This window comes from Poecilia reticulata, linkage group LG1 (genome assembly GCF_000633615.1).
Source record: "Poecilia reticulata strain Guanapo linkage group LG1, Guppy_female_1.0+MT, whole genome shotgun sequence".
NCBI lineage: Eukaryota > Metazoa > Chordata > Actinopteri > Cyprinodontiformes > Poeciliidae > Poecilia > Poecilia reticulata.
The window spans coordinates 3,494,958-3,508,256 of NC_024331.1; the positions used below are offsets into that span (position 1 = coordinate 3,494,958).

The 13,299-nt window shown below is 42.2% G+C and overlaps 1 protein-coding gene across 1 annotated transcript in view; it reads left to right on the plus strand.

Annotated features, from left to right (window-relative positions):
• lrba (LPS-responsive vesicle trafficking, beach and anchor containing) overlaps positions 1 to 13,299 on the plus strand; it is a 233,103-nt gene that overhangs the window by 200,296 nt on the left and 19,508 nt on the right. The window contains exons 46-49 of the mRNA XM_008405468.2: positions 4,568 to 4,657; positions 6,229 to 6,406; positions 8,274 to 8,333; positions 10,709 to 10,864. Coding sequence (XP_008403690.1) covers positions 4,568 to 4,657; positions 6,229 to 6,406; positions 8,274 to 8,333; positions 10,709 to 10,864 — 484 coding nt within the window. The remainder of the gene's footprint in view (positions 1 to 4,567; positions 4,658 to 6,228; positions 6,407 to 8,273; positions 8,334 to 10,708; positions 10,865 to 13,299) is intronic.

Below are 13,299 nucleotides of genomic sequence, written 5' to 3' on the forward strand. Positions count from 1 at the left end.
TCAAATGTGCGAGAAAGAATCAAAGCACCACTCCAGGATTGTCTTAAACGAGAGAATAACATCATAACACAATGTAAAGCTCAAAAAGTTGATTTTACATAATGCTATCCCTTTAAAATCTCTTGCTTTGTGTCTTTTTGGCTGATGTTCTCATTTTCAGATTGGACATCTCTGCTAGACAGACAGCTGGTGATTTGATTTGTTTTAAATCTGTTTTGAGTTCATGTCAGGCCGATTTACATAACCGCTGAGATGTTTTGCATGGAAATCCATCTTGTCAAGTTGGCTGAATAAATCAAAGGGCAGGCCGGGACTAAGCTGAGGGCGACTCGGTCATTTAAATGTATAGAATTCAGAAAACCCTCATCAGACGCGGTCCAGCGCTTCCAAAAGAGATTGGCCTTGTAGATGGCGCCCCATATAATCACCTGAGCATTGCATTGGCATATAGGGATAGGACATCCTGACCTACACTCAGCGCCGTTCCTCCGCTAGACAGCCTCGTAAATGTCCAGTCTGCACCTAATGAAGATAAGTTAGGAGCCTTTGAGGAGTTTTTCCACACATTAGCTTAAGCAAGGTGCTTCACTCTGCTGTCAGAGGAGGATGATGCCTTGACCTTGACTGATGCACTGACGCTTCAAGACCTAATGTGGATGAGATGGAAAATATTCGGAGACTCGGTCATGACACTTAGAGGAAATTAACCACTGAAGTGTTCTGGGTAAATCATTGTGGACTTTCTATTCGCCGCGGTTTAGTTATTGGGTGCGAGTTGAAAAATAAATCACAGAAGCATCTCATTGAGGATCTGATGTGCTTGGTCAATTATGGTATTTAAATATTATGCATTTAAATACAAAAAAAAAAAGGTTAAATATACTATCCTAAATGCAAGTGCATTTAGGATAGTATATTTTACCTTTTTTTTCCATCCAGATGACATGGATGGAAAGAAATTATAGTCGTTTTTATCCAAGTGGGTAAAATTGTTGAACCTGAACTGAGACAGGAAAGTGGGTAGAAGAGGAAGTCTTGCAGTAAAGGTCATCAGGCCGAGATCCGAACCTGTGACAGCCCCATCGAGGACTAAGACCTCCATATGTGGGTGGATCTGTACCCCTGCACCACCACAGCACCTCCACCCTCTAAATCAGGGGTCACCAACTCCAGTCCTCAAGGGCTACCATCCTGCAACTTTTAGAATCACCTCTGCTCCAAAATGTCTGAATTCCCTCACCAGCGTTCATTCCTCTCTGCAATAAGCTGGAAACGAGCAGTTTATTTGATCCAGGTGTGTTTGAGCAGAGACGCATCTAAAAGTTGCAGGATGGTAGCCCTCGAGGACTGGAGTTGGTGACCCCTGCTCTAAATTAACCATGCTCATTGCCATCATGTCTTTTTCCATTATGTTACAATTTTTCGCCATAATGCCCTCTGCTTTTCGTCTTTGAGGCATATCTGTCATTTTTAAATGAGAAGTTGTTTCGGCTGAATGAGTGTTAAGTTGATAACTTAAGGAGTTTGTTGTGTGTGTTCATATTTCTAAACAGAACCGGATGAAGTACATTTTGAATTCCTGTCACCGGACATTGTTAAAACTGTTTCTCTTTCTCGTATGGCCCCTCCATCTTTATTTCTGTATCAACTGGCTCTGCTTAACAATGACCAGTGGCGTGCCCTTCTGGATGACGACGCTGAAAAAAGGTCTAAGCAGATCGTAGTATTTAATCAATTTGAACTAATTTTAATCTAATCAACAATCATAAGTCAATTCATTTTTTGCATGCCTAATTCTGGTATCAAAAAACCTGTGCAGTCATAGTGAGAACAGTAACGGAGTCATTCTAAATGAGCTACTACTGCTTACAACTACAGTGAACAAACTATCAACAGGCTGGCCCTTCTGATTACCCAGACAGTACGTGATTGTTGGACTCCCAGTATTACTCTCTAAAAAGTGAACTGACAAAACAATATAAAAAACTTCAAAGTAGAAGAATTTACTTAAAAACTTAAGAACTAAATTCAGTTCTTTCATTTTTCAATTTTTTTATTTTTGCCTGTGGTTTTGCTGTTTGTACCCAACCACAAAGATAATTTCATCCAGTTTCAGGTGTCATAAACTGAACCATTGGCTTGGTCTTGTTAAGTCCAAACTTTCACAAACTATAATTCTGCTCCAAACTTCTGGTTTTCTGAATTATTGCTGTCATGCTGTCTGAACTCCCTAGTTTCATACTCTGATTCCACGTTTACAAAGAAAATAATCAGCGTAGACCTTCTGGGATTCAGTTCTCAACCCTTAATAATGTGATGAAACTTTAATATCTCAGTGTTAAAATCCCTCCCTGCGCTGAGCTTCTCTGGTTAGTTTCAGACAATAGGTATGAAGAGACTCGTATCCTGACCTTTTTTTTTCTCATGGAAATGCCGTACAGAGGCCTGAACCATGAGCTCATTTCCAGGCTGCGCCAAGTCAGACTCAGACCTTCTCAGCCTACACGCACGCACGCATACACACACACACACGCACACGCACACACACACTGTCACTCCCACACAGCCAGTCACAGAGCACAGCAACAAGTTGACCAGGCTGTCATAATTCTGTCTTGGCCATTTTCTTTAGGTCCGTTCTTGTCTTATAAAGAACTTTTTTCTTGTTTCCTGGTGCAGTTTTAGCTCCTTTGCATATTTTTTCACAGACAAGCTCTGCAGCGTTTAGAGGAACTTGTCAGGAAATCGGCCAACATTCACCTTATTGGCCAGATTGGAGACAACCAGGTCAATAATATATATAAAAGAATGTTTTTTTTCCTCCATTAACACCAATAACTCCCACCATATTAGGTTTATAAATGCATTGGTACAATGTAATGTAGTACTAATCAAATAAGGTTTACCAAATCTCCCTCTGATGCATTAATGGAGAAATCTTGTAATTCCTTCACTTACTGATTTTGTTCAGACTATCACTGTATTTACCAAAGAAACTTCAAGACTACTTTTTATTTGTCCTTGTAGTAAAAAAAAAAAAGCTCAAATTTGGAATCGACAGGTTGGAGTAAATTGGTCACATGTCAGAAAGAAAGCCTGAACTGCAGCAAAGCAAATCTTTAGTCCAGTGGTTTCCTTTTGTTTTTCTGGACGTTTTATGTTTGTTTTTTGAGAAATAAAAGCTGCACTTTATAAAATTGCATTAATGGCAGCACTAGCTCCAAGTAATACACCTATTGAGCCAAGAATACTTCCATTTGAAAAGAAAAGGGTATACAAAGATAATGGCAACAGCTACTTTTAGAGCTTTATTTGGGAAAGAAACAGAACTGCTGAGCACACAGTTAACTGGAACCACACCTAGACAGATAAGTCTGTGGGCCTTAACTGTTTTCTATTGAACATGAAAAATAAATGCACATATTTAATGATCTCATTAACTGAACTGAAGACTGTTTGGTTCTAAAATATATCTAAAATTAGTCAAAAATAATGTGGGTAGTAGTAATATGAGCAAGCATGGATTATTAAAACTAACTGATCTGTTAATTGCACCAAATCCTCAACACCTCCTCAGGTTTGTCTCAACAGTCCTTCTCTTTGTCCACTCATCATAAAATTAGCCTTTGTTTTTCCTCCATTGTGGCATTATTTTAAAATGTAAACCAAATTAGCATTTATTAGGTAAAATACCTAAACATGGAAAGAGTGTATCGGTAGCAGATGTTTACGCTGATCTGAATCGACTGAGTGGAGAGTTACGAGGCTTCAGTGAAGCTCTGAGCTTCCATAGCTGCTGCCGGCTGGCCTGACAGTGAGCGCCGTGATGCTGTCCAGAGGCTCCTGGGCCGGCGTCTGCTCTGACATTTATGGTCCTATACCTCTTCATTAACACCACCTAACCACGGAGGCCAGGCAGCCGGCCCTCCTCCTGTCCTCTCAGTCCAACTGCGGGACAAATGAGTCGTTGTGTGTAAATGTGTGAACAAAAGACAGTAAAATATGTGTGTTTATTTGTAAAGTGTGTTCATGTATGGAAGATGATTAGGGCTACTGATAAAAAAAATATATATATATATATATTAAAAAAAGCACAAATTCTGTCCTTTTTTCCTCAGAATTTGGATGTTAATCTCAAAATTCTGACTTTAATCTCAGAATTGTCTTGATCTCAGAATTCTGACGTTTTATTTTACTCAGTCTCAATTAATCTCAATTCTTTAATTTTGAGATTATAGTCAGAATTGAGAATTCTGAGGAAAAAAGTCAGAATTCTTCTTTTTTCCAGTAATCTTAATCCTCTTCTGTAGTTCAGGCCCTTAAACACACGTACCTTTAAGTTTCTCACTGTAATCTGTTAATCTGTGTTAAAACAGTAATCTGAGAATCTGCAGCAATCACTCAGGACTAATTTCATATTTGTTTGTATTTTTCAGTCGTGATCTATCTATATGGATCTATATGGAGATCAGACTCGTTGACATTATAATCAAAGATAAATGGATTTGAACTTACAGAAACAGTTTCATGGTGATTGCGTGTCTGTGCTCTCCTTCTGCCTCCTCAGGCCGTGGAGTCTCAGATCAGGAGTTTTGGACAGACTCCTTCTCAGCTGCTCATTGAGCCTCACCCGCCTCGAAGTTCAGCCATGCAAGTGGTAAGTGACCAACTGGTCCTCATTCCTCTTTTTGTCTTATTTTAACTTTTGGTCCTCCACAAATACGACTGTTTGCAATCGTCTTGTTTTTCTCCTTATCTTGCTCTTCCCTACTTTGGGAAATCCTCTTGCCTTTTCCAGAGCATGCCCCCCCCTCCTCTTTCTTTATTAGCGAGGTGTTTGTGAAAGGAAGAGATTACAAGTATTTGTGCGGAGATGCATTTTGGTAAAAGGTTTTCTTCTGGAAATCTGGGCCTGATCCAGATTTTCCCACCTGAGCTGGAAACACGAGATGGGCTGGTTTGAAGCGATGACCCTTTATGTGCCGGGGAGTGCAGTCAGTGGTTCCTGCCTGTGATGGGGCCGAGGTCCCAGGAGTCCTTATTAGTGTGGTGTCCCTGCGGCGCTGACAGCTGGCTGTGCAGACCACCATCCGGCACACACACACACACACGCGCGCGCACACACACACATGCAAACCCGGGCCGGTCCTTTGAATCTGCCGCCCAACCGTACGGGTGGATTCTGTGAATTGTTTTCATTTTTTTTCTTTTTTTTTTTTTTACTCCTCCAGATATAGTTTTCAAAGACATGCCGGTCAGACAGCTTTTCAAACACATTTCTAACCTTCCCCAAACCTTTATTTTCCTTCTGCTGCTCGCTTCTCTTGGCTTCCACTTTCTCTCCTGTTCCCTCTCGAGTCGGCGTGTTGTCAGTGTCGGCGTCCGCCCCGCGCCGGTGGTAATGATACTGTCAGTGCTTCTAGTTAGCTGTCAGATGAACCGGATTTACCCAGGTCTCTTCCTGATGTTAAACACTGATGTTCCTCTACTTTACACGCAAGGAGGAAAATAGCTTTCTGCTCAAGCTGCTTAGTTCAAACACTTCTTAGATTTGAGCTAAATGTTGCCTGAGCAGAGGAAGCAGCCTGACAGGTTGATGGGATAATGGGGTATTTTTGCCCTTGTGTTGTACGTTTTTAAAAACATACCAGTTAGAAAAAAAAATGTGTGCATTTTATAAAAGAGTCTTAAAACATCTCAATGTAGACTGAAATGAAAAGCAGACTTAAAGAGTCAGAATTATGTGCCGTTATGTGGCACAATCAAGTAACTATGTTACCTTCAGTGGTTTTAAAAATGGTTCATTACGCTGCTCTAATGATTATCACAAGTTGGACTTTTTAGAATTGCATCCAACTTCCTGAGCAGATATTTGTCATTTGTTGTATGTTAGTTTTTTTTTTTTTTTTTGTATTTCTTCTCAACACTAAGAAATATTTCCTCCTTTCTGTGATAATTGCTTCCAAGTGCAGTCATGAGCAACATTCTGCGTATTTCTAAATTTGAGCTCAGCTCTGTCCTGTTGCCATCTGTCCTTGCTTAACCTTCTCTCTGTGCTCTTCTTTCCTCCCTCTCTCCTCCTCCTGTTCTCCCTGCTGCCACCAACCTGACTTGCTTCCCTTAACTTTTTATTTATGTATCTTTTTGCTTTCGTTTTGCTTTGTGGTCTCCGTTGTTCTGTCCGGTCATCTTGTCCCCTGGTTCCCTGAATAGTATCTTCTTCTGCAGACTCCAATGATGTTCACGGAGCAGATGCAGCAGGACGTCATCATGGTGCTGAAGTTCCCGTCCAATTCTCCTGTCACCCACGTGGCGGCCAACACCCAGCCGGGCCTCGCGTCGCCCGCCATCATAACCGTCACCGCCAACCGTCTCTTCTCTGTCAACAAATGGCACGGCTTGACAGGTCGGTGGTTTCGGCGTCTTTTTGTGGTGTTTTTTGAGGTCACGTCATGAGTCCTGTGGCCGGGTTGGTTAACGCTGTATTTGTATGAAGATCAGATTGTCTTGTCTGTACGGGACGGACGTTGATTTGAGAGACGGTTGACTGTGTCTACCAGGCAGCTGTATCAAATGTGACACATGTAACAGCCAGCGTTGGGTCTCGTGTCCACTTCCATACATCAACCTTTCACTTTCATAAGTCTTATTTACTCAACACTCACTCGACCTCAGGAAAAACCCCGGGGCCTTGAGGCTGATTTGTTTTTAGTGGAATACGAACCACATTGTGAGCAACAAAGACTCGACTGATCGTGGTAGTTAGTTTGTGTAATACAGTCGTCACAAGAAGCCCTCCATAATCTTTTTTTTTTTTTTTTTTACCTCTGTTAAAGCTGTGGCTTTAAAAATTATTTTTACTTAGTTGTTAAAACTTTTACCATGACATGAAAGAATAATATAAGACAAATAATCTGTGAAAAGATCAAACTCCTCCCCTTCCTCCCTGAGCTACTGCGACAGTCTGAAGAAATGCTCTGCTCTCAACCAAAAACAACCAATCAGAGCCAGGAGGAGGGTCTTAGTGCTGTCAATCAATTTCACGAATGAGCTGCTAAATGTACTAATAGCAGAGAATCAACCCACTGTTACAGGAAAGCTGTCTATCCGCTGTCATCAGTGGCCATGCTAACTAGCCTTAGCATTCGTGACAGGCTCTGCTGACGGGGAGAAGCTGTATTGTAGCATGGGCATGATTGACAGTGCTAAGACCCTCCTCCTGGCTCTGATTGGTTGGCTCTAGTTAGCACTGGAAGGCCTCCAAGGGCCGCACCGTCTCCAAAGCAACCATGTCAACCGTTTGAGTCAGGAAGACAGCCTTTTAATTTAAAATGGATCAGAATCAATAGCACATTTTTTGAGTAGATGTTTTTATCAATCAATCAATCAATCAAGTTTATTTGTGTTGGACATTTCAGCAACAAGGCTATTTAAATGTTTTACGTCATAAAAGCACAAAAATTAAGTTATAAAAACATAATAAGGTCACCAATTGAGAAAACGAGTAACAAACTTCCATCATCAAAATGAAGTATGTTGGTCAGTGTTCCATTTATGTTTCAAAGGCAGCTCTATACAGCTGGGTTTTTAGTCTAGACTTAAAAGAACTCAGTGTTTTGACTGTTTTGCAGTTTTCTGGAAGTTCCAGATTTGTGAAGCATATAATGCTGCTTCTCCATGTTTGGATCTGGTTCTGTCATTGTAGTGACTTTAGTACTGGAGTTGCTCTATCTTCCTGGATTTAGTGAGAACACCAGCGGCAGCATTCTGGTTCAGCTGCAGCTGATTTTATTTATTTATTTTAGGCAGAGCTGTGAAGACACTGTTGCAGTAATCAATGCGACTGAAGATAAACGCGTGGATGTTTCTCTAGATCTCACTGAGACATTAGTCTTCTCATCCTGAAAATGCTCTTCAAGTGACAGAAGGCCGACTTTGTAACTCTTTATGTGGCTCTGAAGGTTCCGGTCTGAGTCCATGTCTTAATGATTAACATGGGAAAAATAAAAATCCCTTTTCATTATCCATCACTATGAAATCAATATTTCTGGGCTGGTGCAGAGGCAGGACTGTTGGGCCCTATATCCTCTGTAGCCTCAGTAACATTTGGACATAATTGATCTATAATTCATGGCAGCAGTCTTAGGCCAGCGGGCCACATTATAGGATTATAGTTATAGTTTTCAGTGTGTTATAATAACCTCAAATGCAGCTTCTGTTTCACAAGGCCACTCCATTACCATATTAATCCAATCTGTCTTCTTCTCTGTCAGGTCATCAGAACACCGGGGAGCAGCAGTACCAACTTCCTGTGGAAATTGACCCTTTGATAGGTACGCTGTCATTTATGACCATTAAAAGGAATCCACGCGCGCCTGAGTGTGAGCCTGTTTATGCATGAAATGGAATCGCGTGCACGGATCTGCGTGCGGCGTCCCCACCGGTGACTCATGGCGGCGCATGAAGCCGTGTCCCTGGACACCAGATTAGAGTTGTTTCTCAGCCGCCGCCCCCTGTCCCCTCGCTCCCCCCAGTTCACTCGTCATGATATAGGCCCTGCTCTTTCACTAAACCATTTGCATGCAAATTGGAATGCAATGAGCTGTGGCCTGGGCCAGCATTTCATCATCAGCCCCCCCTCACCCTGCTCCCTTTCCCCTGCTCCCCCCCTCCCTCCTCTCTACTGCATCTTCTTTTGGTTTAATTTGTGCGGAGGGAAAGGACGCGTGTCAGTGAAAATGAATATGAATGCGGTAATAATGTGTGATTGAGAATGCACGGCGGACGCCTGTCAGGACAATATGTGCGCCTCTCATCCTTCACGACTTGTTGATGAGCGGGAGAGCGCCGGGTTGCAGTGATGTATGGGGCGCGCCGGCGGAGCGGCGAGAAAACACGCCTCCTCTGTCCGTCTGCGCCCGCCTCCCGCCTCCTGCAGGGTGTTTGGTGCACATCTGCAGTGGGAGAGGGATATGTGGGCTGCAGGCTGTTCTTTCTCTGAATGTTGTGGTCACTGTCACTCTCACGGGATCGTTTTTTTTTCTTCCCAAACACTTGACTACTGAAAATAACCAGAGTCGACGCTCGGTTATTCATCCTAATCCTGCTACTGCAAAAACACAAAATCCTACCAAGTGCTTTTGTTCTAGTTTCTGCTGCAAATGTCTTGAAATAAGACAAAACTGACTTAGAAGTGACTTTTCAGCAACATAATTAATATTGATGTAAAATAACTATCTCTGCTCCCAGATTATTTCACTTATAACATGGAAACATTTCTTGTGTTAAGTGAAATTATCTGCCAGTGGAAGTACTTTTTTAAAATCAACATTAAGAAATTGTTGACTTAAGACAAGCTCCTATATTATGCTGAAAAGTTGCGCATAAACAGCCCTGTCAAAATAATAAATAGTGCTGGACAATAATTTGTCTCAAGTTGTTGCAGTAAACAAAAATGTTGTTTTGAGATCAATTTCAAGTAATATAATGATAATGGCATAATAATGCAAGAACACATTCTGAAAGATCAACTTTAAATTTAAATGGAGATTTCACTGGAACAGGAAGACATTTTAAATATTCAAAACAAAACAGAAACAGCACATAAAATGAATTATGTAAACAACATTGTCCTTTTAAAAGAAAGAGCTGTTTGAGACCAAAGTGTCAGACGGGAGACGTTTATCATCCAGTTTTTGGTTTAAAGAAAGAGAGAGAGAGAAAATAGAAAAATTGCAAATGGAAATTAGTGATTGTTTTATTTTATCATGTGTTTAATCCATTTATTTCTTACTGAGGGAAACCTACGTATTAGTTTTGTCTCATTGCAAGTGTACTACTTGCATATTTGCACTGGAAACTATAGCAAAACTTCTTGGTAAGATTTAGTGTTTTCTGGTGCACATTTCTTCCAGTTGGCCTGTAAAAGATTAGGATAGTAAGATAATCTAATTCCAGAAGCATTTTATCACCATTCGTTACTGAAACACCTTTTTAGGACTGGTTATCAGTTCGATAGAATTAGATGTTTATCATCGTGTCACATTGGCTCGTCTCTACCGCTAAAGTGTCTTGGGGGAGTGCATGCACATTTTGGGGGAGGTAGCTGGGAGTTTCGCTCTTGTCAGTAATATATTTACACTGTTTGCATTCCAGGAGGAGCCGGAGCTAAACACAGTAAATTGAGGATGAACGCTGAGCCATCTGTGGCTCTGGGGAATGTTAAAAAATTGAAATATTAGTAGAAGCAGATACTCTAAATGCTCCAAGACGTACCTGCTCCCCCCGCCCCTCCACCCACGCGTTTGACCCCATTAAGTAAGAAAACAGCGTTTTTCTTCAGGAGAGCCGCTCAAAGATAGCACTTTTGGTAAATGGCGTCGGTAAATCAGAGTTGCGATTTACAATATTTGATCATGCGAAGATGAAGCTGGTGTGTCCGTCCCGGTTGGAGTGGGGTTCTTTTTTTTGTAAAGTCAATCCATGCCGGGACATCACTCATACTCTTAGTCCCCTCGTGGAAAACTCCGCAGTTTCCATAAACTCTCAATCTCCGGGATGTTTTATGCGTCGTCCCACAAATCTCCCTCACACCGAAGCTTCGGCGGAGGAGCATCAAAGCACGAGCTCCCGGCTGTTTATCCGACACGTCGGCCGTCCTCAGACTGTGTGTTGGATTCCTGTGTTGATCCTGTTTGCTTCCTTGCAGCCAGCAACGTGGGCTCTCACCGGCGTCAGATCTCAGACCTCCTGGATCAGAGCATCCAGATCAGCTCGCAGTGTTTCATCATCACCGCCGACAACCGCTTCATCCTGCTGTGTGGCTTCTGGGACAAGAGCTTCCGGGTCTACTCCACCGACACAGGTAGCTGATAGAGAAGTGGATTTTTCTGCTTGATCTGCTGTCAGTTTGAATCGGGCCTAAAAGAATCCGACCTGACCCTACAGATTTATTTGGGTTGGTCTGAGCCCGATTCAACCCGACTAATTCACTTTAATTCCTGAGCCCAAAGTAAGCCTGACATTACGATTTTATCGCTTTTGTTTTTGACCAGCGTTCAGGAACCAGTTTAGGTTTTCCTGTTTTTAGTTTTTGTCTCATGTCTTCCAGCTCCTTCTTGTTGCTTTTTGTAATCACAGGGTGAGTCAAGTGCAAATCATCTGAGATTTGTGATTGATGAGATCACGCAATGCGCTGCACTCGTTACAGTCGGAGCTTCTGCACCATGATTACTTAGTTTAACCTGTTTAGTAAATAAAGTATCTGCTCTTCTGTTTACACTACAATAAGTATATTAACACAGACTTGTATCATTTGGCTTTCTCTGTGCCGTTTCTGTAGACTTATTCAGCGTGCCACAGAAGTCCGACCCCGACCTGACCCAACTATCTAGAAAATAATTTTGGTCTGAACTGGCCTGAATTTTGGGTTGGGTTCGGGTCATAAATCCGCACTGTAGCAAACATGTCAAAGAAGGTGCTGTGGTAAGCCGAGACCAGTCTTTATAGTCTGCATTCAAAACACCATGTGGTGAAAAACTTGGTGTGCATCAACCATGAGCTTCTTTAGCATGAACAGAGAAACTGGTCAGATTTGTTGGGTCGTCTTAAAGGGGCAGTATCATGTGTTTTCCTTCCTTTTATAGCACAATTAAGTAACCATTACCTTCAGTTTGTAATAAAACCGTTATAAATGTCAAGTATGACTCAAAAGATATTTGACTCAGTAGTTTAACGCCTTGAAATTGGACCTCTGTAAGAAAGTCCTGCTCTTTCCAACACTTCGCCTTCAGGAAGTCATCATAACATGGCTCCTCTATTAGCCCTTTACCAACATTTTTACCAGCATTTTACCAGGAAGTTACTCATATGATTAGCTCACTTGACTCCAGTTCCACCAAGTGTTTGCTAATTGCTGCTGGCTAGTCTGAAGGAGTTGCTTGAGGGAGTCCCCTAGTGGCCTGCAAGGTACTGCATGAAGACAAGTAAGCCTTGTCCAAAGGATTGTGATTAATATTTGACTTTAAACTGGGTCACTTAAAAGAAAAGTTGAAAATACCAGTGGAAAGAAAACAACGGCAAGACGGTTATTAGGTGGGAGGAATTACCGTCTGCAGGAATATTTTTCAGTTTCTCAGGGTGAGTTACAGAACTTTTGTTTTTAGCTGTATAACTCTATTATGATACACAGCATGCCACAGACACACAGATCTAGGTCTGATCTAGGCCAGTCCCGCCTGTACCTGTGGCTTTCCTGAGTGTGATATGAAGAGCAGCTTCGTCAAGCTGAAAGAGAATTTTTGTTTCCACCCAATCAACTCAGATCTATTTTTTTCCTTTTATGATGCTTCTAAATTACAAATAGCCCAAAGACGTTAATACATGCAACACTCCTTTTTTGATTTCCACATGTTTTCCATCATTGGAAAGCTTAGAATCTGCAAATAACTCAAAACGGCAACAAGTAAACTTGCTCATGGTTTTGTCGCGGCCAGTCCTATTTCCAAAACAGCACCATCCTTCTCACTATGGCGAACAAAGAAGACAACAATAAGTGAGTAAAGAGAATAATATTCTAATTTCAGGTCGTATGTACTAAGATGTATCAAGTTAGGTGGTCTGTGAGTGTTTTGTTAACTGGGTTGAGTGGTCCTCCTCAGCCTGATGAAGGTTCCACTAACACTGCCTGTATTAGCTTACACTGTTCATGCTGAAACGTCCTCCAAACTTGAGGAGAATGGCCCAGCATTTATACCTGAATATCATCAGCTCAATTCAAACGTTTTCTCACCAAAAAAAAAAACCTGCAGTGAGGTCAGGGGTCCTAAATGAGACTGTCTGAAGCTTCATCTCTCTCAACGTCTTCCCCCAGCCTCATTCAGAGCACTACATGCATCCACACAACAGACTCAATTCAATTTCTCTACAGCCTGGGCGCGGCGGCGGTGGGGTGGGGGGATGAGAACACAGAGATGGCTCTATTGTGTTGCTGCCACCAGGTTGTGCGACTAGAACGAGAACAGAGTTTAATCGAACGCGGCTCAGCAGCTGCCGCCGGCGCCCCCAATTCCCCCCGCCAGGTTAAAGGGCCGGCGGATTTTTATCAGATCCCAGAGTCCCGATTGGGGAAGCATGAGGAAGCAGCTTCCTTCCACAAGCGTACGGCGAAGCGCATGTTTAATCTGAGGCGCATGGTAGCCATTATTGCAGCAGTCATCATTACTTATTTCCACTGTTTATGAAAACGTCAAACATTTCACATCTTTGTTCTCCCGTGTTCTTCTCGGAGGGAGGGGGGGG